Source organism: Podarcis vaucheri, assembly GCF_965113315.1.
Source record: "Podarcis vaucheri genome assembly, chromosome: 8".
In the NCBI taxonomy this organism is placed as follows: domain Eukaryota; kingdom Metazoa; phylum Chordata; class Lepidosauria; order Squamata; family Lacertidae; genus Podarcis; species Podarcis vaucheri.
The window spans coordinates 52,176,579-52,204,153 of NC_138766.1; the positions used below are offsets into that span (position 1 = coordinate 52,176,579).

The 27,575-nt window shown below is 41.3% G+C and overlaps 2 protein-coding genes across 5 annotated transcripts in view; one reads left to right on the forward strand and one right to left on the reverse strand.

Moving 5' to 3' along the window:
* The window catches only part of MEP1B (meprin A subunit beta), a 35,276-nt gene extending 25,254 nt beyond the window's left edge, over positions 1 to 10,022 (forward strand). For both annotated transcript variants that reach the window (XM_082234815.1, XM_082234814.1), the window contains exons 10-15: positions 107 to 322; positions 1,138 to 1,575; positions 3,358 to 3,522; positions 4,527 to 4,659; positions 6,651 to 6,843; positions 8,325 to 10,022. In XM_082234815.1, the coding sequence (XP_082090941.1) occupies positions 107 to 322; positions 1,138 to 1,575; positions 3,358 to 3,522; positions 4,527 to 4,659; positions 6,651 to 6,843; positions 8,325 to 8,339 (1,160 nt within the window). In that variant the 3' untranslated portion in view covers positions 8,340 to 10,022. The remainder of the gene's footprint in view (positions 1 to 106; positions 323 to 1,137; positions 1,576 to 3,357; positions 3,523 to 4,526; positions 4,660 to 6,650; positions 6,844 to 8,324) is intronic.
* A 3,190-nt stretch (positions 10,023 to 13,212) lies between these two features.
* Positions 13,213 to 27,575, reverse strand: part of GAREM1 (GRB2 associated regulator of MAPK1 subtype 1) — a 75,278-nt gene continuing 60,915 nt past the window's right edge. For all 3 annotated transcript variants that reach the window (XM_082234799.1, XM_082234801.1, XM_082234800.1), the window contains 3 exons: positions 26,121 to 27,299; positions 22,094 to 22,260; positions 13,213 to 20,866 (listed from right to left, as the gene is read on the reverse strand). In XM_082234799.1, coding sequence (XP_082090925.1) covers positions 19,954 to 20,866; positions 22,094 to 22,260; positions 26,121 to 27,299 — 2,259 coding nt within the window. In that variant the 3' untranslated portion in view covers positions 13,213 to 19,953. The remainder of the gene's footprint in view (positions 20,867 to 22,093; positions 22,261 to 26,120; positions 27,300 to 27,575) is intronic.

Here is a 27,575-nt window from a genome sequence, read left to right on the forward strand (position 1 = left end):
TTGACTGAGGGACATTAAGCATCAACAGTTCCAGGGGGTTCCATGCCAGTGTATGGAGGGTGAAGAAGTTCTAAAAGTTTCCCTCCTCTCTCTTTCTCCTTGACAGAGACTGGCTACTTTATGCATTTTAACACCAGTGCTGGAAGTGTGTCAGATCGAGCGGTTTTAGAGAGCCGATTTCTATATCCCAAGAGAGGTTTCCAGTGCCTACAATTCTATTATTACAACAGCGGAAGCGAAAGTGATCAGCTGAATGTTTTAGTCAAGGAATACACTGATGCAAGCCCCAATGGTACCCAAAGGCTTGTGAAAACGATACAAGGTATGAAAGCATTATTTTTAGTATGTATATGCTCTTGTTCTAGTTAACACTGGGGCAGTAAATCTGTGCCTGCTCTGTATCACTTTAGACTGCAGGTGGGGGCTCAAATTATTGCATACTCCTCCGTTAAAAAATAACAAAAAGTTCCTCTGTATAGAAGGCTAGCGTGACAGAGAGAAGATTAAGCCACATTCCTCATTCCATAACATCAAGTTTTTGATGTGGAGGTGTTTTTTTTTTAATGGAAGTCAATTAAAAAATGTAGAGTTTGAAGCTGTAAAGACCAGACACCAGTTTACTATGCTAGAGTTTAATATTTCACATTTGACAAGAAAAGTTCTGAGACCACAAGTATTTTATTCTTTGGTCTGGGTTCTCCGTAGTGTTTTTAATGGATTTCTCTTGCCCCTGCCCCACAAAAAGGAGGCCCGTATTGATCCATGGAAGTCTTGATCTGAAATTATAATGTGACACTGTAGTGATGGACTTTTAAATTGTATTTCGAGCCTAAACTGTTAAATATATTACATTTAAAAACCAGTAGATTGAGATCTGGCCAGTAGACAGTAGGGAGTCTATCCATCTGTGAAGTGATGTTTCCTGTGATCCATCACAATCAGGAGAGTCTGCGTCAGGGGAAGCACTGAAAAGTCTTTAAGGATAGGTCCTGCATAAAACTCAAGTACACAAATATGAATGACTAAATGAACTGTTCAACACTTAACCCCTTTTAAATTTCATGGGGAATGTGAAAATCTGTTTGTTTAACATTGAAATATGTTGTCAATATAATGCACCTCATTATTCTTTTCCAGGTTCACCTGCAGGCTACTGGGAGTTACACCATGTGTCTTTAAATGTTGCAAGTAAATTCCGAGTAGTATTTGAAGGCATAAAAGGATCCGATGCATCTAATGGAGGCCTTTCCATTGATGATATCAACCTGTCAGAAACTCAGTGCCCTCACCATGTTTGGCATATAAGAAATTTCACTCAGGTGCTTTCAAGCGCTACAATACAATATAGTCCACCCTTTTACTCTCCCAAAGGGTATGCATTTCAGATTGGTTTGCTCCCCACCAGTTCATTTAATTTACACATACATTTGCACTTGATCTCTGGTGCAAATGATGGCCAGTTGCAGTGGCCTTGTGCATGGCAACAAGCTACAGTGCTTCTGCTTGATCAACATCCAGACATCCGCCAACGTATGTCAAATCAAAGGAGTATAACTACAGACCCAAGCCAACTAGGTAGGTTAATACTTGGATCAGTTTACCCTAATGGTTATGGTTATATATATATATGCTTCAATAATGCCTTAAAATTTCTCTTTCTTTCACCAACAGTAGTGTATTAAAATTCCTAAGGTGCATGAGAAACTGCCCCCAGACCAGATAACACAAAACAAAATAATCTATATTAAAAAAAAGTTGAGCTGATTACCTCCTTGTGTAGACACTGTGAAATACCATACTTTTTTGTGTATAAGGCTAGGTGTTTGGTTTTTTTTACTAAAAAATAATGTTAAAAAGGGGGGGTAGTCTTATACACAGGGGCAATCTCTTCCCCTCCCATTTTTTTAATTTTGAGTCCCCCAAAATAGGGGGCATGTTATACATGGGAAAATATGGTATATAGTGGCTGTCATCATTCTCCACTCTTTATTTTTTAATATATATGTGTTCCATAATCCTCTGGTAAACTTTTTGCTCTCCAGTCCATTTTTCTTCCCTCATGGAATTCACATTCCTCTTTCAGCTCCATTCCTTGAAAAGTAGTAAAAATCCTTTATTTCCCCTGAGGTAGCAAAGGCATGTGTGTTGACTCCTTAGTATAAGTGCACTCATGGGAGTTGTAGTCTACATGTGGAGGCCACCTCTGGCATAAATCAAGTATATTTGTCAGATGCCAGTAATAATAACCTCACTGGTCTAGACCTTAATGGTGATGGGTGGGGACAAGGTAAGGCAGGATTACATAAAGCCAGCATTTCCCTACTCTGCACTACATTTCCTTTCACATATACTTATCTGCAGCAGGGTGCAGTTATTGTAGGACTGAAGAGTCTCTGGACGCTGATAGCAAAACATTTTGTTTTTAAAACACAAAACGTGAGATATCCAGGTTTTTTCCATTTTGTTCAAAGCTGGCCAATGGTTCCTTTGGGCCTCAGTATCTGGAGGGCCTCCGCTTGCTCCTTAAAGGTAAAGGACCCCTGACAGTTAAGTCCAGTTGTGAATTCCTCTGGGGTTGCGGCTCTCATCTCGCTTTACTGGCCGAGGGAGCCAACGTTTGTCCGCAGACAGTTTTTACAGGTCATTGGCCAGCATGACTAAGTCGCATCTGGCGAAACCAGAACAGCGCACGGAAACGCTGTTTACCTTCCCCTCCAGAGCGGTACTTATTTATCTACTTGCACTTTGATGTGCTTTTGAACTGCTAGGTTGCTCCTTAGGATGAGATAAAAATGGCAGTAAGAGATCAACAGTGGGCAATAAGGACGCTTACAGTCTATTGTTTGAATTGCTCCTCTGAGACTCAAGACAAAGCCAATTGGGTAATGATGACAGTAGAGGGAACCTCTGGAACAGGAAGATGAATAATGGAGATGCCAAACCTTCCCTCTCTAAATGTTTTGTGGTCTTCAAGCAGTAGACCTAGTGGGTTGGAACTGAAATGTTTTTAGAGGTTGGTAACTTTTTTGCGCAGCTGGTAATTCAGTGGAAATCCTCACAGCCAGTGCCCATCCAGAAGGTTATCTTTGGACTTTTTAGTATTGCCCAGGCTACATAGTTTTCCTGCCCCTGTTGGAAGTGACAGCCCAGCTTAGATAGTCATTGCGTCTTGATGTTCACAGCCTACAAGAGTGAATTGAGTCACATTGTCTTCCTGCTTACACAAGAATCTTGAGTCATTCTTTTTTTTTTCTTATTTTGCTGGAAAAAAGGTATATAGTTAGTATCATTTCATATTTTGCTGAACCCCTTTTCTACCAAAAATATTAGCTTTACTAATTTTTTCTTCTTTCACAGTATATGATAGACCAGACAAAGTAGGAATAGTCGCTACTTTTCCTAATGGCACTGAATTCATGAGAGGTCCTGCAACTGAATTCAGTTCCTTTATAACACAACAAAGGCTTGAAAGTCGTGAGTTTGTTAAAGAGGATAGTATTTTCATTCTTACAACAGTGGAAGGTATGTGGGTTTTGCTATGAGTGATGTTGTTAGTATCAAAGATTCAGCAGAAGTAATCCCATGATAGTCAATGGGAGTCTCCCTAAAACAAATAATTCTGCATATTTTCTTCTCTCACACTTAAGAGTTGAGACTAGAAGGTGGGCCCTGATTGCTTATGAATCTGCTGATGGCTACTGGTTGAAATGTTTTGCAAAATGTATGCTGAGCTGCTTAGACAGGCAGTCATTTGAATATGCAGAGTTCCAACATCTGGAGGCGTTAATTTTTACGAAAGGCAAATGGATCAACCTTTATGGCAGCTGCCACATATTGGAACTTGCAACTTTTGTAATATTTCTCTAGTTTAACTGATATAGCTGCTCAGAGGCCTTTTGTCAATGAACCTGGGGAAGGCTGGGACTTAAACATTCAGTGTCTCCCCTCTCCTTCCCCTGAGCAGCTGTGAGAAGTTTAGAAGCCTTCACTTTTCAATTAAACACAGTGTTACTTCCAAACCCCAAACTGTAGTTAATATTTACTATCCTTTATTTTAAGAAACCAACTGCATAAACAAAGGTTTAGAGGTGGCTTTTTCTGACTAGCCATAGTTGAGACACATGACAGTTTATCTGGATTCAGGCATAATGTGACTAGTTTAAAACTGGAAGCTTTCCAACTCTTCCTCATGGCTGCTCCAGAGAAGAAGGATGGAGCATGTGACATTTGCTGCAACCCATTTTCATAATGCTGAAGTATTATTCTGTATTACACCTTTATGTATCTAAGCAAAAATCACAGGTTAAGATTTATTCCAAAAAGCAGTTATACATCACTCATAGTTAGTTAATTTCAAATTGTTTTATAACAGGAAAATGATTGTTCCTTTGCCATTAAGCTTATAAACAAAAGATCTCTAAACCTCTGAGCCCCAAACCTAATTTAATAAAATTAATAGCACCAAATACTTTAAGATATATTGGTTAAGCTGCAAGAATTTGTTTTGCCTCATTTATTCACCTCAGATATATCACATTTAATATCAACTCAGCCAAATTCTACAGCCATCACTCCAACTACAGCCACTAGTGTGTGTGAGGCCTATGGTTGTCAAAATGGTGGAATCTGCATTCTTGAAGAGGGGAAGCCTGTTTGCAGGTAAGCAATGTCTTCTTAAGTGTTCATCATTGTGGAATTCCTTCTAGGGAGGCATCGTGTTTCGCAATCTTTTATTTTTAAAATCCAGTGTGAAGTGGGGGTGAGAGAACCCGAGATCTTCATCTTGTGGTACTCCCACAGAGGATATTTAGAACTGAACTTCAGTTGTGCACATTCCACATTTGTCACTAATAATCTGCTATGTTCCTTTAGCTGTTTTTAACAACAAGTGACGGTATTCAAGGGTACACAGCAGGTGGCGCTGTGGGTTAAACCACAGAGCCTAGGACTTGCTGATCAGAAGGTTGGCGGTTCGAATCCCCGCGACAGGGTGAGCTCCCGTTGTTCGGTCCCTGCTCCTGCCAACCTAGCAGTTCGAAAGCACGTCAAAGTGCAAGTAGATAAATAGGTACCGCTCCGGCGGGAAGGTAAACGGCATTTCCGTGTGCTGCTCTGGTTTGCCAGAAGTGGCTTAGTCATGCTGGCCACATGACCCAGAAGCTGTCTGCAGACAAATGCCGGCTCCCTCGGCCAATAAAGCGAGATGAGCGCCGCAACCCCAGAGTCGGTCACGACTGGACCTAATGGTCAGGGGTCCCTTTACCTTTACTAACGGTATTCAGTCCAGGTTTGTGTCTGTGGGTTTGTTGCATGGAGGTTAATTTTTTTTAGGCCTCCATGCTCATCTGTTTTTGCCAGCTTCTCCCTCCATCCAGGATGGGCTTGGAAGGAATGCCTATGTATTTTTTCCCTACAGTTCCCAGAAATTAGACAGGCTTTAAGCATGCTTAACTGGGTTATACACCAACAGGCAGTGCATGCCAACATAAGGAGATGCCAGGTAGGATAGGAGATCCCAACATAGCTATCTACCTTCCCTTTTTTTGCGGGAAATTCCCTTATTCCAGCGCCATTTCCCGCTGCTATCCCGGATTGTTAGATATCCCGTAGACTGTCCCCGGGACAGGTGAGGCTGCTGATCCCTTATTTTCAAATCTGAAAGTTGACACCTATGGATCCTAACCTCACATACATACACTAATATGAGTGCTAATTCACCAGGAGGACGCGGGTGGCGCTGTGGGTAAAACCTCAGTGCCTAGGACTTGCTGATCAGAAGGTCGGCGGTTCGAATCCCCGCGGCGGGGTGCGCTCCCGTTGCTCGGTCCCTGCGCCTGCCAACCTAGCAGCTCGAAAGCACCCCCGGGTGCAAGTAGATAAATAGGGACCGCTTTATAGCGGGAAGGTAAATGGCGTTCCGTGTGCTGCTCTGGTGCCGGTTCGCCGGAGCAGCTTCGTCATGCTGGCCACGTGACCCGGAAGTGTCTGCGGACAGCGCTGGCTCCCGGCCTATAGAGTGAGATGAGCGCACAACCCTAGAGTCTGGCAAGACTGGCCCGTATGGGCAGGGGTACCTTTACCTTTACCTAATTCACCAGGAAAGATGTGCTGGGCTCATGGTGGAGAGCACATTCTGTGGTCCGTATTATTTAAAGCTGGACTGAACATTCCAGCAGCCAATACAGTCATACCTCATGTTACGTTTGCTTCATGTTACGTTTTTTCAGGTTGTGTCCCACGGAGACCCGGAAGTACCGAAAAGGGTTACTTCTGGGTTTCGCCACTCGTGCATACACAGGAGCACTAATTCGCGCTTCGCACATGTGCACAAACACCAAATTGCGCTGCGCACCTGTGCAGATATGGCGCTTCAGGTTGCGGGCTTTTCAGGTTGCGAACGGGCCTCCAGAACGGATCCCGTTCGCAACCAGAGGTACCACTGTATAAAAATGCCTTTCTGTAGTTCCATGATACTGTGTGCAGTTTTGTAACTTCAGCTATGGGGACCCACAGGTTCTTCACTTCTGGGTGAAAAATATTGTGGTCCATTTAGCTTAGAATGGGGGGTTTCTGACCTGTGAGCTTCATTTGGGGGTGGGGTATGTTGAATTGTGTTTGTAATTTGTTTTAACCACTGCCATGCTTTGCAGATGCCCTGTAGGTGCAGATTGGTGGTATGTGGGAGAAAAATGCGAGCAGAAGGGATCCACACAGGACACAGTTGTGATAGCAGTTGCCTCGTCTCTGTCTATATTTGCCGTTATGTTGATCATCACCATTGTAACGACCAGCTGCATTAAAAAGAAATATAGGGAAAAAATGGAAAGCCTGGGTTTACAAAATGTAAGTATTGCACTTCCGGTGGTGCGAACTTTTAGGTGGCTTTGCAATACTGAACTGTTTTCTTGCTAGGTAAGATTGTGAGGTGCAATACTTAGTCTGCCCTCAAACGTATTCTAATTAGTGACAAATAAGGGGAACTTGTGATGAAAGGTTGTGTGGCCTTTGCCAACACACACAGAGGCTAACACAACTCTGGATGCACTATCTACCGAGCCCCAGTAACTTCTGTTAGCTTATGCTGCATTGTGTGGCATTTATTTGGGCAGCTACATTTTTGACACAGCAATCCAAGTGAGGAAGGGTGAAACCGAGGCAGAAGAACAACCAGATTCCCAGGGTCATTGCACAGGGTAGAAGGTGGGAGGGAAATCTAGATTTACTCCCCATCTTCTCCTTTCTTTGGACTTCATTCCTATACAAACCTATGTGTGAGTAAGTTTCACTGAACTTCATTGACACCCCCCCTTTTTTGGTAAAAGGGCTTTTCTCTCCATTGATGCAATAGAAATGAAATTTTGTTCCCCAACTGGAGTATTGGCTTTCTCTACTCCCCCCTCCCCCCTCCAGTGGCATGTCACGGGAATGCGAAGGGTTTGGGATCCAAACTTGCCTCAGTGTGCACCTAAACACTTCCTGCCCTCTTTCTGCCATTGGAAATTTCCGCAACTGCATTGAAGAGGCCTCTGTAGGCAGACCTCCTGGTTGGCATGTGAAGACAGAGTCACAGAATCTTGTGTGCCCTGGGCTACCCTCCCAAGGACTGCACCTTGAAAATGTGATTAAACTGTGTAAGAACTAAACAAGTTTCAAAGACTGAGGCTCTCTCAAACTATCTTACCAGTCCTTGAATATATTTTATCAAAGCAGCATCAAATAATTTTAGAAGTAGCAGTCCATAATATGTTTTACTGCACCCCTCGCCTCCCCAAAAAGAGATTCAAAATGGCAGTTGCATGTCCTTACTTCTCATCTGCGGCAATCAGCTATCTTGCCATAGAAATGTCTGTTTCTATACCCGTTTTGAAACAAAAGTATACAACTTTGGATAGTTTGCCAGCAGTTATGTTAGCCTGCTGAAAAGCATCATCTTTTGTATTTCTCATTCTGGGTTTGCAACTCCTCTTGGATGAAACGATTTTAGGGGAAACAGCCATTCTTTTGCATTAAAAACAAGACAAAAGCTATATGCCACTTCTAGGATTTAATTGAAATAAATTACTCTTCCATTGAAATTTAAAAAGAAGCTGTGGCTTTTTCCGGCCTAAAATTCTGCACAGGAACTTCAATTTGAGACCCCTATTTCTCTTCTAAGAGTATGGAAAAGCAAGATAAACTTAGGCTGGCAAATATTAACCTGAGCTTGATTCATGCTATGTGTTCAATGTACTATGCTCTATGCAGGATGGCCATATTTATTTTGCAATTACTATAATTGTACTCTATCCAAGTTATTTAGAAGATGCCTTTTGCTCTCTTGACAGAAAACACCTCTCTGAAGATAGTGAAAGCTTGGAAACCAAAATGGATGGCCTCACTTGAACACCTTATCCATAACTTCATGTCCAGCACAGTTTCTCCTTTGCCAACCGACATTTTACTTACAGGAAAAAAAGGGAAAGGAAATTATTTGTGTGTGAGTTTAAATCAATGCAAAAAAGCGGCTAAAAGTGATATTTTAAATTTTGAGATGGTGCAAGTTTAAGGATTTCTCTAGCATGGAACATTTCCTGGATAAGCAAAGTGGTCAGATTTATTTCCACCACATAATTTATGAAACAAAACTGGGAGGTTTCCCTTCTTTATAAACAATATGGACCCAGAGTGAAGACGTGTCCTACTTTTTTTCCAGAAGGGTGTGATTTGCAGGTGGTTCCCCTCCAGAATCTTTAAATGGCCTTTTAAACACCTGAGTTCAAAAAATTGTTTGGGGATTTGGCACGATAGCATTTCAAGGGGGAAAGTGGGTGGAAAATCACATATGCTTCAGTGGCAGCCCTTTTCTGAAAAACTCATCAACTGCCTGGCTGCTTTGTGAACTCAAAGGTATAAAAAGCTGTTAACCTCCCTTCTAGGGAGGTAACCGAAATTCTAAGATGTGTTTAGGGCATTTCCACTGGCGATGGCTATATCAGTTGAGCAAAATATTAGCAAAACCTCTTTGGGGATAACAGAACCTGCCTGCTTTCTTCCAATATACTGAATGATGGAGCTTCCCAATTTTATTTATTAGGTTGTTAAAATGTGCCCAAGGATAAAAGTAGCTTATTGTAGGCGCCATCAGACAAAATGGGGAGAAGAGTTGTATTACTGAGGTTAGCCTTTATTATCTTGCTAACACTGCATAACAGAGTTGTACAAGTATGATGAGCAAAGGATAATAAAAACATCAATGCCCTATTAACTTTGTATGCTCCTATGTATTAATAGGAGATGGATCTTCTCTACTGAATGTCCCCATTGTAAAGAACTCTCATTACCTTCAAAGATCAAACCCAAAATAGCTTTAATATACTTGCAGCCATGAATGTATTGTATTAAAAGGTGCCAGTGAAGAAAAACATGTATGTATCATCTTAACTATAGGCTGTAAGTCTTATTAGCTAAAATATGAAATTTAATCAGTTGCTTTAATGTGAATTCTCTGAAAACCGTATCTTTGCCATATCATTTCTTCATATATATATATATAATCACATGTTTTCCAAACATAACACCCCATCTTATACAACATAACAAACCTTTGGCTATCACAGCCTAAGACTTCTGTCAACCTCGACTAATGGTTTTCTAACTCTCTTTCTGATTTTGCATTTTATTTTAATAGTTATTGCTAAATCCAAATCCTAAACAAACTCCTTCTTAGTCCTTTTTCGCAATAATTCATATAGTTTTCTTTACAAAACTTCTTGCAACCCTACAAGCGATTACAGTTGTCTTTCAAATATAATATATCATAAATTTCTTCCAATCTTTCAGGAAAGTCTGGTCTTGCTGGTTCCAAATTTTCCCAGTTAATTTTGCCAACTCAGCTGCCATATCATTTCTTTAAAATTATTGTCTTTGATATCTTTCTCAGCTGATGAGAGAAAGCTGGGAATGAGAAGCAAAGAATGGACAGTTCTCCCAATGAAAGTGTGTAGGAAGTGGAGTCTTCTGAGAATCTATTCCTTATAAATGATCTGGAGTATGGGGTAAACAGTGAGGTGCGGACTATGCTGATGCTACCAAATCATTCAGGGTGTTTAAAACAAAACAAAAAGAAAGATTACAAGGAGCTCTAAAAGAATCTCTCCAAATTGAGGTGAATGGGCAGTAAAATGGCACAATGAAACTCACTTCTAGTAGCACCTTAAAGACCAACTAAGTTAGTTCTTGGTATGAGTGTGTATCTGAAGAAGTGTGCATGCACACGAAAGCTCATACCAAGAACTAACTTAGTTGGTCTTTAAGGTGCTACTGGAAGGATATTTTTTATTTTGACTATGGCAGACCAACACGGCTACCTATCTGTAACTGGAACAATGAAACTCACTGTAAATGATGCACATTTGAGGCAGAAAATTCTAATTTCACATATGCATTAATAGGATCTGAGCTGGTGGTGATAGACCAGAAATGAAACCTTGCAGGCAGGGTGGATATCTTGATAAGGATATCAGCTCATAAGCAGGAACTGAAAAAATAGGGATAATTAGGGACTGAAAAATAAAATTGCCCGCATCATTATGCTGTTGGAATAATACTGTAGGAATGGGTTTCCCAAATCTAAAATCTAAAATCTAACTGTGCAGTCAGTCTGAAATGGGCTCCAAAATCCCCATTTTTCCTTCTCCAAGGGTGCATTAGCTAAAAACCATTAACTTGAGCACTTGAGCAAATGTATAACAGGAACCCAGCTGTATAAACAATACTTAAATATTTCTGTAACAGATCTAAGCTAATGCAGTAATACCATTATGATAATGCTAGCGATTAAATAGGAATCAGACACATGAACATTAGGTAAAACTTCAAACTATTTACATCCATAAAGTTATTTATGGGAGAGGTGGTTAAGCTGTAAAATATTACCGACCATCTGAGAAGCACACTGAACTGGAGGACAGATTAATTGCATACCATTTGCATATCTTCAGAAAGTCTGCTGCCTGCCTGTACATCAGATGGTACTGCCACCACCATCTCCCCATCTTCCTCTTTTGCCAGGTGGGCAGGCAGCAGATGAACCTTGGCTGGATCCAAATCACCATAATCAGGACGAAAATAGCTGCTGGCAGTGTTTTTCAAATATTTGCACCTGAGTTCCCATTGGAGTACAATAGCTAGCCTCTCTGAGGGTGGAAGACACAAAGAAATGAGAATGCCAGTGGAGTACTGTGGTTAGAGAGTACAGAGTTCAAATCTTCACTCTGCTTCAAGGTTTACTGCTTTTCTTGGATTCCCCAGCCCCCCATCTATCCTACCCAAAAGGGTTGCTGTAATTATAAAAAGGGGTTACCATCTAGGTTGCTTTTTGCTCCTTGGAAGAAGGGTTTGAGAAAAATAAAAGGTATCCTTCTAGACTAGAGCTTGTTCTACATATTATGCTACAGCATACATTAAAAAGTGAAACTAAATCTAAAGATGTTCAGAATGCACAGGAAAAAGTCAGGTAGTTTCTAAACCGGCTTTCTTTAAAATGACATAAACACTTGCACAATTTATTGGGTGCTAACAGCTAGCGGTTATTTTCCTTCTGTTCTCTACACAACCCAGATTAAAAATGTCAAGCTGCATATGGTAGGCATGACTGAAATTTGCAACCCTATATTATGGCAGTTGTGATTCAACCTTTGAAAAATTGAATCTTAAAGTTGTTAATGCACTAACCTACTATAGGTTAGAAATTGGTTTGCAAATCTTGGTTAATATTAGGGTATGTTCATGTTACTACCGGTACTTACTGTGACTCTCAACATGCTCCCACCACTGTTTTTTATAAAGTTGGGTTCACACAACATCAGCCTCAATCCACCTGGTGTCCTGCAGCTTTTCAGGAAAACTCCTCTTTGATGTGTTTTTCTTGAAACCAGCTCCCATCCAGTTTGAAAATGGAACCGACGCTGTGCTGTGAACAGTTTGGGCTGCTTTTGCAGGTGCGCAGATGAGGGCTTCACATGGTGCAGGGAAAGAAATCAAGTGAAGGCACACACACTTTTGCGCTGGTGTGCACAGTGATGGGAGAAAGCCACTTGGAAATGCAGCAGGAGTATGGGAGAACTTCACAGCTTCTCAGGCTGCTAGTGTGAGTTCAGATGAAATGCTGCATCACAGTTAATGCGAAGTTGGAGAAATCCATCTGACTGAGAAAATGCTCAATCTTCTAATCATGAATCTTCTAAACACTAAACCAACCCTAAATGCAACTCTTTTGATAGCAAACTAGGATGGTTAATGCCAGCAGGATTGTAACAAAAGGGATGTCAGTATTCTCAGAAAAACTCTTAAGGTTTGCAGAAAGTAAAAATACAAAATACAAAAAGCCCAAGAGGGCAAACCCTTTCTCCAAAACCCAAATTAGGCCTGAGCATACTTAGTAGCCATGGACTTTTAACTGTCAATCGGAAAAGAAAAATGGAAAACTTGGGGAAGTGATGGAATGAACTACTGAAGGAACACATGGCATAACACCCAATACACTGTTACATTTTGTTGCAGACCCACCTGTGCCTCTATATTTGTGATTGGCGGACAAGTGAAATAGCAGAAGTAGTCTGATCTTAGGAATAGACAGGGCTAGTTTCACAGAAAATCATAGACCCCAACAAGCTGTGGTGAGTCTCAGGCTCATACATTTTCCCTCTTTTACATGCCACAGGAAATGCAAAGAGTCTGCTTCCTTTTTAAAGTAATCACAGCTTCCGAGGATGTCCAAATTCATGGAACTGTAGTTTGTTTAAACTATCATTAGTGATAACAAGTTGTGATTATACCAGTTTCCCATTACTTCTGAATTAGGACAGAAACCAGACTATACATCTGTACAGATTCTGAGACACAGATGCATATATTAAGATTGCACAAGAGTATTTTAAAAAAAGATTCCAAGAAACAGTCCTGAAAATAGATGAGATCAAGATGTGCAATAAAACCAGCAGACCTTTTTTTAAAAAAACAAACAGATCTCATAAGTATGCAGACAAATTGATCAGCTTTGCACTTTGGCAGTATTCCAACTTAATGAAAGAAATTCATTTTAAGAACTCCTGTCTTTCACTTCAATTATTTTACCCAAAGAATCTAGCAATTAAGACCTTAGCATGCCAATACTGTGTTTCTAATCTGTCCATTTAACTTCTGGATGAAATAATAAACTCTACGCATTTAAAATATCATGAAAATAATATCTTTAATATACAGTTATATATATACTTACAATACACCATTGACATTTGTTCATATATATAGTAGGGTTATTTATTTGCTTCTGGTTTAAATAAATGTTCCTCACCCCAAAACCTGTAAAGAGATTATCAAACCGGCACATACTTTCACAAACACATACTTAGTTTTAACAATAGAATATATTTACTAAGCCAATAAATTAGGTTTTGTTTTGAAATTTGTTTATTTTTGGCATACATGGAACCCATTTGGAAATTGAATAGCTGAGCCCAGAAGCTAATAATTTGCCATTATCCTTTTATGTCTGATCAGCTTCTTTATTTAAGAATTAAAGGAATTCCATTTTTTTTAAAAAAGCTCATTTGTTCTAGATATTATTGAGCCTTATGTGTTTCACTTATGCACGATGTATGCATGAAAAGGGTCTTTTACTACTTTGCTGTTATTGTTTATAGTCTCATCTTGTAGTGTTTCAACTATAAGGCAACTGCATGCTGAAATACTGACTTTACATTTCAGTTTCATAACTGACACACCTTAAATTTGTGGAAGTTAATGCTCATATTGCAAATGCCCCAGTACAATACTAGTAGTGGCGGTAGGAAAGGGAGTATCATTATTTTTATTTTTGGAGCTGCATCCATCCCACTCTTACACCCTGCCACTTAAGAGGCAGCTTGTTCCTCATACTAAAAAGGGTTTCTTGCCACCTCTAGTTTCCCCGAGGCAGTACAAGTAATTAATCAGATGCAGGATTGTTTCTCCAAACCTCTTACGGGATTTTGGGCTGACGTTAAGAAGTTTTCATGGCCCAGACTGCATCAGGTATGACTTACTACTGTGTTTCTCGATGCAACTGTTAAGAACCCACTTATACTTGTGTATGCTGGTAATGCAGATCAAGTGAGAGATGGAGCCTCATCCATTCAGCAATGCAGTAAAGTGCCTAAGTCTGTTTGGCCAACACATCTCTCCACCTCCTACTGCATCTGAAAACAAACTGGTTGCATTAATAACCTACAGGGAGGAAGAAGGGATGGAAAACTTTCCTTTCCTGAACGTCCTGAAGTTAACTTACCTTACAACCCAAACCACTGAATCGATCATTAGTGTCTACTAATGAAACTGTTGCCATTATGAAATCTTATTATACAGCATTATATATACCATAGTCATAGACATATTATGGGACTTTGTTATAAATTTAGCTTTAACACACACACACCCAATTTAGTTGCCCACTTGGCTTTCAAAAGTGCATTTTCCTTATGCAATTAAGCAAACATTCACTAAGGCAAGTGTGGGAACCCTTTGGCATTCTAGAAGTTGCTGGACGACAACTCCCATCATCTCTGGCATTTGCCCATGTTTGCTGGGGCTGTGGGCACTGTAGTTCAGCAACATCTGGAGGGCCAAAGTTCTCCACATCTGCCCTAAAGCTTTAGTTTTTGCCATTAGCAGTATGATGCCACCCCTGTGTACAATCCATTCTTACTTGGAAGAATGTTCCACAGACTTAAGCACGGCTGCTCCATCCCAAGTATGCACACAGGAGTCTTCCTGAACTTGATGGGCCTTATTTCCAAGGAAACAGACTTAGGGCTGCACTGTAAGCATCTTAAAGAAACTGAACACATTACACTGCACTATACGATTAGCCGCACCAAAGCAACAGTTACAGGTATCTTCTGGATGGGCTCAATACTCCCAGGCTTCCTCCTATTTAAAGGAAAACCTATTGAAATCCTGTTGTGAAAACAAGAACACCCATATATAAAGGACTATTATACAAGGTGTTATTGTGCTGCACATAAAGGGATTTTGCAGCAAGATGATTAAATGCAAAACTATGTCCATCGCACTGCTCCGAAACAAAAAGCAGCATCAATTCTGCTTTCAGCCAGCACTTTAGTTATTTATCAAACATGAATAGAACAGGGGCCATAATCAGTGGCGAATCAGTGGCACATGCCCTCCTAGCGTTCACTCTTTACAAAGACCTGAGGAACAATATTATGCCTCCTTTATTGACCATTCTGGGTCAACCAACCACTGCTACAGTGTCGTTTCTCCTGGCAGATCAAGAGGAGCAGATGACTACAAAGGTTGCAAGGTTTCTAGCTGGGGCAATCAGAATAAGGTCCACTATTTGACGGCTGATTCAGGACCCTAAACTGTGTTTGATATAACTGACTTTTTATTTTGTTCTATGTAAATCATAATTTTTGTTGTTGTTGCTATGGCCGATGGCTGACGCAAATAAAGTTCCACTCATCACCACCACCAGGGGCTATAAGATGGGATACTCCTTTTAATCAGAATATATATGGGAGGCTGCATGGTTAACTTTGAGGACTCCATCATATGAGAGGTCCTTATTACACCTCCCAGTCCTATGTTGCAATCTGCCAAGGAGCAGGCACTGTCCCGGCAAGAATGCTGCCTGCCAGCCTGGGTGCTTCCCCTTGCTCTGAATGCTATCCGCATGGCATCATGGAAAAATTCTATCTCTGATCCTGCAAGAAATAAGATCTGTGAACATACTTTGGGAGTGAGGAGACACTGGAGTCCTTGTGTAAGTGGTCAGGGTTGAAAGGATTAGTATTGCTCCTTGGGTGGTGCACAAATGCTTAGGAATGCTCCCTCAGCCATTAATCCGCCAATGGACTAACATTGTTAAAAATATTTTGCTGGGGGATGCTGGTGGGACAAACGAATTCTCAAAACGCTACAAGGCAACAACAATGATCTGTGGAAGCAAAGGCAGAGAACAGAATATGGGGGGGAAACCCAACAACATTCCAATGCAGAAATGAGAGTCACTACAAAGTCTGGGATAAAAGGACATGCAGTGTGTGTGTGTGCTACTAATCTCACCACTCTAAGTCAGGTGTGGGGAATGTTTGGCCCCCCAGATGATGCTGAACTATAACTCCATTGACCATTGACCATTGACCATGCTTGCTAGGGCTGCTGGAAGTTGTTCAGCAACATTTGAAAGGTCACCAGTTTCCCACACCTGCTCTCACTAACTTCTTAAATATGATGACCCAGAAGGCAATAAAGTTACAACCAGACATGAAACAGAGTACGGTAAATTCAGTGTGCCATATAGCACTTATGAACTGAATGGATTTATTTGTAAATTAAATTAAGGTATGGGATTATTAACTGCTTTGATGCCACACCAAGACCAGAACCACAATCCTAAACACTTGTTATTGAAGTAAATCCTATTGTGTTCAATGAGGCTTACTCCTAGGAAACATGCATAAGATTATGGTAGGATTGAGGTTGCACAAAGCACAGAATTGTTTTCCATTAAGAGAAAACTTGCTAGAAATTGGAAACATTGCCTTCCCCCCCATCATCCTGCAAACCCTTCACTATTAAAAGATTTTAACCATGTGGTGAGCGCTTGTCAAATCACAAGGGATTATACACAGTGAGGAGCTATCACAGGAACCCTTGCTTGAAGTACAAATAGGTTTTTGAAAACAGAAACAAAGATGTCAGGCAACTGCAATTTAACTTCCAAACTGATAAGCACTCAACTGCCAAGGTTTGCTATATGATGCCAAACCACAGTTAAAATTTCTCAACAATGGTTTGACATTATTGTCTGAATGAACTGAAAGAATGTTGGCTTGGCTTGGATGCTAAGAGAAGTTGAATCTAAGAGAAGTTGGATCCTAAGACAATTTTAGGCTTTTCTCTTTCCTTAGCAGCCCCCCCCCCCTATTGCTCAGAAGGGTCAATGATCCTCTAGAGCAGGCATGGCGAAACTTGGCCCTCCAGCTGTTTTGGGACTACAACTCCCATCATCCCTAGCTAACAGGACCAAGGGTCGGGGATGATGGGAATTGTAGCCCCAAAACAGCTGGAGGCCCAAGTTTGGCCATGCCTGCTCTAGAGTCTTTTCGTGGGGCACAGGAGGCTGCAAGGGGAGGAAGAGTCAGGAAACTCTCCTTCCTTTAATTTACTTACGTTAACTGACCTTACAACGGAAACCATTGGCCATGTTCACACATAACACTAACCCATGGTGCTTATCAGTGCTTTTCTTCTAGAAAAGCTTCTAGAAAAAGAGGTGTTGGTACTGTGTACCTTGATTAGCCCCAGAAAAAAGCACCGGTAAGTAAAAAGGAACTATGGATAACACAACAAGTCAACATTAAGGGAAAATAAAAGTAAGTACTGGTGATGTTCTCTAGAGACTTTGGCTCATTCCAGATTGTGCACATGGTTTAGCATTCCATGCGAACTGGGCCACTGAAGTTAAAGTACAGGCTATTCCCCACAGAATTTCTTCCTATACAAATGCAGTCCAGTGCTGTACTTGGCCACTGAAGTGCTTGCAATCCTATAAGATACCGGGGGACGGGGGACGGGGACATTACATCATGAGAATTCCTGGGATCATCACTGACATCTCCTCACATGAGAATCCACCTAACTACACTAGTCTACTCTACTCATGTATGGAGAAAGTACTTTTAATCAAGTTCCCAAAGTGTGTGTTTTTTTAAAAAAAAATCAAGCAGTTTACAATCTCCCCCCTAATGGCAAGAACTTTCTTCAGCTTTCTCCCACAATTACAGCATGCAGTCTTCTGTAAGCTTCCTAAGTCGTTTTTTCCCCAATGAACAAAGATAACTGAAGAAAAAATAATGAAAATATCACATTAAGAAACACTGCATTAAGGATTGGATGGGGGGGGGAAGCTTTAAATACAAACATGAAATCCTTTATCGTAGCTGTTTAACTCTTATGAATAAGCAATGGGATTAGTAGTGTTGTGTTAAGACCTGGATTCCCTTCCTAAGACTTTGATGTATTTGTTGTCTACATAATGAAAACAGGCTGGCTAGGTAAATACATCACACACCATGTGGGCCAAGTTTGCATTCTCCTCACCCCACTTTTTAAATAGTCAAATGCATTTCATAGATTAGGATCCTAAAACATTCATATATTATTTCAAGAATAGGAGGGTAACCTCAACTATTCTACTTCCTCTAAACATTTTTTAATCATCATTTAATCAGCTTAATTTTGATTAGACTAGATTTAGTTTTGGGAAATGTGAACACGTTTAATTTAGGTTAGTGTTTAAGTTTCACTCTTTCCTAATTATGGTTTTTTTAAGAAACCTTAGAGAAGCGGCAGCAATACAAAGCATCTAGGATGAACCACTGAACTGCTGCATCTGTGTCTTATTTCCTGAAAATTTGCACTCCAAGGCAGATCATTCTCACCTTGTGTGCATTTTACACCCAAGCCAATGGGTGCGTTGTTCTCTAACAGTTATTTGTACTAATGCAAGCCATCAAAATTTGCTCAGATTAAATGCAAAGTAGTTTCAATCACATTTGAAATCCAAATCTTTCTTTGTTTCTCTAATACAAAACCTTTTCCAAAATAAATTCTGTAAAACAAAGAGCACATTTCAGAACAGCACATTTCTGCATTTCAGAACCCCTTTGTTCCCCAACACTGAAAGGAACCTATGCTTATTCTCTCCCTTTCTGTATCTGTTATATGCTATGCAAGAGAACTCGACTGGGTAAAAAAGAATACCTGCCTTGATTGCGACAGTTTCTAAGGGAAACAGTACGATGGTAAATTAAACTGGGGCCATTCTGAGAAGTAGATTGGTAGGGCTATGACTTCTAAACTGTTTGGGCTGAACTACCCCAAATCCTGTCCTTCCCACAGAGCTATATGAAAGACCAAGGCCTTCCTTCTCCCTCAAGTGCTATTAGGTTGAAAATTATGCTGCGTTCATAGATCATTGCCCCTTTATAAATACATGTGTGTAGAAGCCGAATGTGTTTTTTGCTACCTCTCTTTTCCCCTCCTCGCCCTGTAAATTATAGCTGAGCAGAAAGAGAGGCCACAGGTGGATAACAAGGCAGAAAGGAAAACAATGCATGTGTGAGCAGGGCAGTGACAGCTCACAAGAGATTTAAGAGCAGAGGATTACCGGTAAGTATTGCTTTCCTAAAGGCCAACAACTCTATAAAAACCAACCCTGTTTTCAACTAGGCAGAGAAATAAGTGGTGAACTTGTATTGCCTTTTCAATGAGAAATTTGCACTCATCTGGAGGTGATGCGAAGCTACTAAATTCTTCGTCGGTTTTTTTTTTGCGGTTTAAATTTCCTTCTGGAAGATGGATTCATTCATAAAAGGATTCTAATCACAACCCACATATAAAAGGAATGCTATCCCAACAATTAGAACGAGTGGGAGAAGGACACTAACCACTGGATAAATCAGAACTGAAGGCAAGGTATGCAGCCATCAGAATACAAAAAAACAAAAACAAAAAACCCCCCAAGAGGAAATACATTTATTGGTAAACACACAAAAATCAAGGTGATTTGTGTGCTGTTCAGCTTTGCCTAATCAATAATAATAAATATAATGTCTTCATAGACTACACTGAGTACAAATTAAATTCCCTTTAAAGCCCACTGTTTAGCAGCTTCTGAATGTTCAGGGATGCACAAGGCACACCTCCCTGCTTCTACTATGTACAAAAGAGTCTGCTCACCACTCAGAATATCTGCATAGTAAGAATGTTTTTTTCCTGCTACTATATTTACATAAGAGCAACAGAGGATTTTAGTGCAAAAACAAAAACAAAAACGAGAGACTGTGTGTTAGCCCCGGTGCTTCTGGCACACCTCTCTCTGAGTTTTATTGCACCGGCTTCGTAGCACTACATTTTAGGTCGCCAGCCGTTAATGAACTGCAGTATTTTCTTAACCTGCAACTTGCTTAGCTTGAAGTCCTCCAAAAGGATCTCTTCATTGAGCTGAACAAGCAAGTTGCCGTCAATCTTCTCTGTAACGAAAAAGGATATGACATCCTCAGATAAACCTATAAACCTCAGAGATTTAGAAACTTCCTCTATTGAAAGTCCAGACAGATCCACAGGGGGCTGCCAAGGAGAGCCGTCGCCGCAGGACCTTGGTGCTAGCTGAAGGTGGAGGGGAGATGAGAAAGGATAAGGGATGGCAAAGATGTCTTGCATGCCCTTTTTGCTAAGGTACTGATCTTCAGAAAGGTCTGGTGAGCCTGCCTGCGGTTCTTCCTCGGCACCATCTATTCTGAAAGGCAGGGGACACAAGTCAAGGCCGGGCTTCTCATCTGCCGCTTTTGGTGCACGAGGGGGTAAGGCAGGGCACGAGAGAGACTGCGGTGTGCTACTGACTGCCAGGCTCTTCTCATCGGTGCACTCGAGAGAGTAACTCGCCGACTTTGGGCAAGTGGGCACTGCACAACCAGGTTCTGCTGCAGCTGGCAGGGTGTCCCCTACAGGAAATTCACTTCTATCCAAGTCAAATGTAAAAGTTGCTGGGCAGTTTCTCTTTGGTGTGCCAGGAGTCTTCTGTCTTGGATAACTGTAACTCCTGCTTGGGTCCAATAGAAATTCACCCCTGTTAAGGCCTTCAGCAGCTCCGGAACAATGATTTGGCCACGACAGCCTGGAGGACAGAGCATCAGCAGAGGGGCTTCCAAAAGGCAGTAGGTTGCCAAAATCTTGTAGGTCAGCCTTCACTGTGCTGCACGGATAGCAAGCAACAGGAGCACTCTCGGAGGCAGACTCAGCTTCTCCTTCTGCAGCATTGCTTTTTTTTTTTAAAGATAAGCAAAAAGATAATTACTTTGGTACTTGGTGGTCATGTGAGAAAGCTATTACTTTGCCTTACATTATGTCAAGATGGTGGTCAGTGTCTTTATACAATTTCCCTTCTGCAGAACTGTTTGCACATCACAAATTCAAACACAGGAATTAGACTTGGGGGGCGACATGCAAAGCCAAACAACACCCACATTCCCTGAAAAGCAGTTAAGTGTACTGACAATTATTTTGTAATTTCTAAGCAAATTTGTTCACATAAGTGGAGGGCACCACATTGATTAAGCTTGCTGCTATACACCAATGGGAAGTTTTTTTAAAATCACTTTTCATCATGCCAGTAAAGCCTGAGAAGTTATCTAACATTGCATGTCAGACTAAATGTATAAGGGGAAATAGGGTGGTACACTGTGTATTCTGAACTGAAATAATGAAATCTGGACTCTGGTAATTTAATAAAGAACAGATGTCTGGCCCCTGTACCTTAAACCTAGTAGGTAGAAGGATCTAGACGGATATGAGAGATAATTCTCATGTTCATTCTAAGGGACTGAACTTGCAAAACATGTGCTCTATGACAGTGCACTGTAATGCTTCCTTTGACATTAATATCCAGTGCCTCACAATCCATAGTATGCCCATCTACATGTGGACCAATTTTCAAAGCACAGTGGAAAACTGCAGGGATTTCTTGTTACAGTAATTTGGACTTCCCTAATGAGTTGGGTTGTTTTTTAAAATGGCTGGAGTAATCCACTTCAGTGACTGTTCCCTTATACAGTGGTACTTTGGGTTACATACGTTTCAGGTTACATATGCCTCAGGTTACAGACTCCGCTAACCCAGAAATAGTGCTTCAGATGAAGAACTTTGCTTCAGGATGAGAACAGAAATCGTGCTCTGGCGGCACAGTGGCAGCAGGAGGCCCCATTAGTTAAAGTGGTGCTTCAGGTTAAGAACAGTTTCAGGTTAAGTATGGACCTCAGGAACGAATTAAGTACTTAACCCGAGGTACCACTGTTTAAGCTGTAAGGAAAACCCAAAGGTATCTATTAAGACAAGAGGCTAAATTACCTTACCTATTAAATGTATAGTTATTACAGGGAAACTTTGCACAAAACTGTTTGAAGAAATAACTTGGAAGGATGTTCTCCACAGTTACCATAAGCATTCATGAACAAGAGAAGGCTGAGAGCCAGAAGTGTTCCGTACTTACATGTTGTGCAGCCCTGATGAATAATACGAGAGTGTTGGACTAGGAGAACGAGTCTGCTGCCGTGCTGGTTTGTTTGCCCGCGGAGGAACAGATGGACTGGTGGATGTTGGCTTTGAATTTCGTGGAGGAACAGGAGGGGCATTCAGGAGTCTACATTCTTCTCTGACCTAGGAGGGAAATAAAACTTTATCATTCGGCAGAACTTTAGTATGTTCAAAGCACACCGCATAAGTAACCAGCAATCCATACAGAAACCCTGTAAACAGTGCTTTTCTTCTATAAAAAAGGTACTGTGTACCCTTGAGTGCCCCCAGAAAAAAGCACTGCCTGTAAAGCAGGTCAGTACTTACTTCAGATGCAGAACAGAAGCTGAGAGAGAATGATTTGCTTAAGCCCACCTAGTGAGTGCACTGATCAAGCAAGATCTGGATTTCCTGGGTGACTTCCCAGCTCTTTTTCTTCACCCCCGCATCACACCTGGTGTGCAAGAATTTAAGACAAGGCTGGAGAGTCCAGGTGGGTAACCTCATTGGAATCAGAGGTAGATGCATCAGCTCAGGTCCCAGTTTTTTAAGGATCACAAAACAAGAGGAATAGGAGTGGTATTCATCCTGCAATGCCCACAAAGGTGGTTAAAGACAAGCAAACCCTGAGTAATGGAATACAGTGTTATTGCCTTCTTAGTAGCAGGTATGTATTCATATAGAAAGCACAGCCTGTCTACTTATCTGCTGCCAGCAGAGGGCATATGGTAGCCACTGAAGGATTGCATGAGCTGGTACAGATGTTACTGGACCCAGCTTACTTTGGTCATCTGCCCATATACAAACAGTCTACCTATGTAAGCAAGAAACGTCTGAAGAGGAGACTAGAGTGAAGGAGAACCTCTTCTTCCATAACTAGAAGCCGTGGTAAAATATTAAAATATGCAACTACCCAGTAGGAAATGGGAAATCATTTAGAGTTGCTATCACAGAAAACTGCAAGCGTTTTAAAACTGGTGTTTTAAAAACCAGGCAAGACAGTCTGCACATTTCGGTTGTAACCACCCTTCAATGTTGTGATTGCAGGTTTTGTAACTGTAAGTTGTTTGTTTTTGTTTTTTTAAAGGTGCAAATAGCATACTACAACAATGGGAGAATTTCTCCCTCTGTGAATACTAGCAGTGAATACAAGGCTTTGATTTTTAATGCTTATTTCAAGATATTACAATGTTTTATATATCCAGAATGCAGCACTATACCTGCCATTGTGCAAGCAGCTATGCATCATCGTCATCAATTTATTAATCACCTTCTACACATCAAGGTGATGTACAATTAAAACACCAAAACAGAGCTTAAAATACAAAAAGCAGAGATAGTAAAACTAAAACAATACAAAGTGGACACTCCTGGCAAAGACCAATTTATCCCACCTGTGGCAGCGCATCAGAATAATAGGGGTGACAGGTGTGGGTACAGAGGTACTAGCTGTACAGTGGTCAAGGCAATGCTGTGTCAACTGAGTAGAAGTGAGGGGCCAGAGGATAGCACTTTGATGACCTCCATGTGAGGAGCTAATCTTTAAAGAGGCCTTCAATTCCCAAGCAAAAAAATCTAAATGATTTTTCTTTTGTGGCTGTTACTGAATTCAGCCACAGCACCAACGAGCTTTCAGTTTTGTCCCCTAGGTTGCAATAAATTGATTAAATTCCGACTCGAGCAGCAGTATGGTATGCAGAGCAATAATAATGCTTTCATAAAGTGCGATAAAATGTTGTCTACATATTCATTGTGAAGAAGTAGCTCAGTCCTAGAGAGAACTTCAACCCAGAAGAGCGTCCTGTACCAAGAAAGGCTCCATAGGGCACTGTTTTGAAGCTTTAAGAGTAAAAAATGTATGCTCAGCAGTAACAAATGAAGCAAACATGCTCTGTAAATATTGTGCCAGGAATAAACAAGAGTCTTACTTACTCACTGCATTAAACCAAATATATAGAGAAATGCCTTTACCTCCAGAAACATGTATTTTTTTAGCGTGCAACTACCAACTGGTATTCATTAAACCAAGGCATATTTAAATAACTTCTAAAGTTAGGCTAACAATATGCTGCAACACCATGGCTATATAATTCAGGGAAATATTTTTGATGTGTCTAAGAGTTTCTACATGCCTAATGGATTTTGAGAGTGTGGAGGATAGCTAAATGAAAATGCCTACTCAGTGTCCTGTACAAAAGGCAAATTCCATGTCAGGTATACAGTGGTACCTCGGGTTAAGTACTTAATTCGTTCTGGAGGTCTGTTCTTAACCTGAAACTGTTCTTAACCTGAAGCACAACTTTAGCTAATGGGGCCTCCCACTGCTGCTGCGCCGCCCGATCACGATTTCTGTTCTCATCCTGAAGCAAAGTTCTTAACCTGAAGCACTATTTCTGGGTTAGCGGAGTCTGTAACCTGAAGCGTATGTAACCTGAGGTACCACTGTAATGGCAAATTTATTGTGTGGCCACACTTGGAATACTGTGTACAGTTCTGGTTGCCACTTCTCAAAAAGGATATTGTAGAGCTGGAAAAATATGAAGAAAAGGCAACTCGAATGAGTGCAGGGCTGGAACAGCTGCCCTATGAGGAAAGGCTATAACATTTGTGGCTTTTAAGTTTTGAAAAAAGGCAAGTTGGAAGGGACATGAGAGAGGGAGAAAGAATTGTGTGGGGGAAGTGGATAGAGAAAAAGGTTTCTCTCCTCATATTAAAAACTGGAGCCAACCAATGACACCAAATGGTGGAAGATTCAGGATAGGATATCAATGGCTGCAAGTCGTGATGGTTATATATTAGCTCCAGCATCAGAGGGAGCATACTGGGGAACAACAGTGGGAGAAAGCCATTGTTCTCATGACCTGCTTGCTGCCTTCCTACAGGCATAGGTTAATCAGTGTGGGAAGCAGGATGTAGGCCTAGATGGGCTTAAGGTCTGATCCAGACCTAGTTTTTGGACTAGTTTTCTGTTCTTACTTTCACCTCAGTTTTGTAGCATTTTGCATACTTTTGAAAATCTGTCTGATGAGAGTGAATGTTAGGACAAAAAACAACAACACATGCACGTACGCTGCCAAAAAAGAGTCTCCATTGACCCTTAACTCCTTAAAACCATTGTCTATCTCTACGCCATATTTTATTTAATTCCACCATTTTATTGATTTCTACTGCTGATTTTTCCATTCAGGGCCTATTATTTTTTGACCCATACAGCAGACATATGCTCATCTCTAATGCAATTTTAATCATACTGTTCCTTGAAGCAAAGTATTACATGGAATACTTACGGTTTGCAACATAGAGACCCCTTTAAAAAAACACACAAAAAACCCCCTGCCTGTTCAATTTGCTAAGTCAATTTCCATCACTCAAGTGTTTCTCCATTTTTCTTCTTCCCCAGCAGCATTAAGCAGGTTCCAAGCTGGTAACCTTTTGTTCTTGGGAGGACATACTCATTCAGCGTGGAGTTTCATCTTACCATTAAAAATGGCAAAAATTATTTGCATAGCAAAAAAACATTTCTCCAAAAAAACATTTACATGTGAAGTTGCACAATGCACAGAAAAATGCATGCTCTACAGGGAAACATTTTTATTGGACGCAGTAAAATCCTGTTCTCAAATGTGGTTTACTTCCAAACCAATCTAGAAAAGTGCAAACTCTAGAGGGGGAAAAATGAACACCAAGGCTGCTATCCTATACCCATCTTATTGTGAGTAAGACCCACTGAGCTCAGCGAGGTATACTTTTAAGTAGATATATACAGGATTGTACTTAAGCCTTCAAGAACTATGAAATGGGTATGGACTAATTGAGGAAATAATTCTTTCTGCAGAAGATCTGGGGGATCCCAAAGCATCTGAATTCACAATTATGACAGTAGAACTTGCAATCCTGGGTCAGGAAATCAAGTTCACCCCATTATCCAGATCAACACTTTTAAGTTTATGATCTGGACCTACCATCACCCATCTTTATTAGAAAAAAGAAAGACCATGACTTACTGCTTCTGATTTAGGAGGCACAGGTGGTGGAGGTAGGGAAACTTCTGGAGATTTTGATGTTACTGTTATAGGCCCAGGTGCTGGAAGAGAAGAATTGCCACACTTGGACCGGAAAGAACTCCTATAGCTGTCACATTTGTTCTTCTCACTTTGTGAGCGAGTGAAAGGCTGATCATTCATTTTCCCACCCCCCTGGTCCAGCCACAGTTCCTCATAAGGAAGTTCTGGTTTGGTAGGTAAACACAACGATTCTTCACAAACTTCAGGGAACAGGTAGTCGCTGCTGCCATCGCCAGAGTCCTGGCACTGCAGGGAATCATGGGAGAATAAAGCCCACTCATTGCACAAGTCCCTGCAGCCATGAAGGTTCACCTCACTATTTCCATGGAGGTTGTTTCCATAAACACAAACCGAGAGGCGGTGGAAGGATTGCGTCAACTCGTCCCGAGCGTAGCTAAGAGAGTTTGGCATGTGGTTGTGGCTGTGGGGCCGGGCTTTCTGCGGACTTTTGCACTCTTCATTCCAGTCGGCTTTCACATCTCTCACGCCACGGGAATACTCGTCTATGTCAAACTGCTCTTGGCAGAGACTGAACCAGTGCTTGACAAAGGCTTCGTGACCCACCTCCCCTTTCACAAGGCTTTCGGGGAGCGTGAACTTTGGAAGAGCCAAATGCAAAGGGAAGTGCATGGGAATGATTTTGTTGCTGTGCAGCGCACAACAAACCACCACAGTCTTGGTCTGAATGTTGACGAACTTGTAGCGGTGCCCCTCGCGGACAAAATGCAGGTCGTAAGGGTTTCGCGGCGGAGAGCTGGGCACAGTCACATTCACGGGCAGCCGCGTCTTCTCCACGATGTTGCGAATGGTATGTTCGCCCTCCTGCATCTGCAGCTCCAGGGGGCTGCGCGTGCTGAAGCGGCCCTTGCATTGGAAAGGAAGGCTGATGCTCTCATTGGTCCTGTGGTTCATGCAGATCAGGCACGGCATCTTGCCTCTGCCCAGCTTGCTGATGGAATTGAGCTTCCCGATTTTCTTGAAGATGGTGTTGAGCCGTGACTTCTCCTTGGAAGATTTTGCATAGAGGATTTCCGCTTGCCCCATTAACGTCAGCTCGTCTCCCGTGCAGAGGGTGATGTTGTAAAGCTCGGTGTCTTCGTTGCATTCGCCCGAAGCCACCTGTAGCACAGAAAATTTAAGAGATGCCCAAATAAGTCATTTCGAACATGAAGCATAAAAGCAACAGCTGCAGAAACAACAAATTAAAAATTATTGAAACTGCAGATAACGGATCAACATTTATTTAAAATGTCTTATTTAAATTTCCTCTACAACCAACCTGATTTCTTTACTGAATATGAAATTCTATGAATCCATATGTACACAGGCAATTCTGACATATCCTGGAAAAAATTATGCCCCAGCCAAAGAATAAAAACAATGCAATTAATGTAG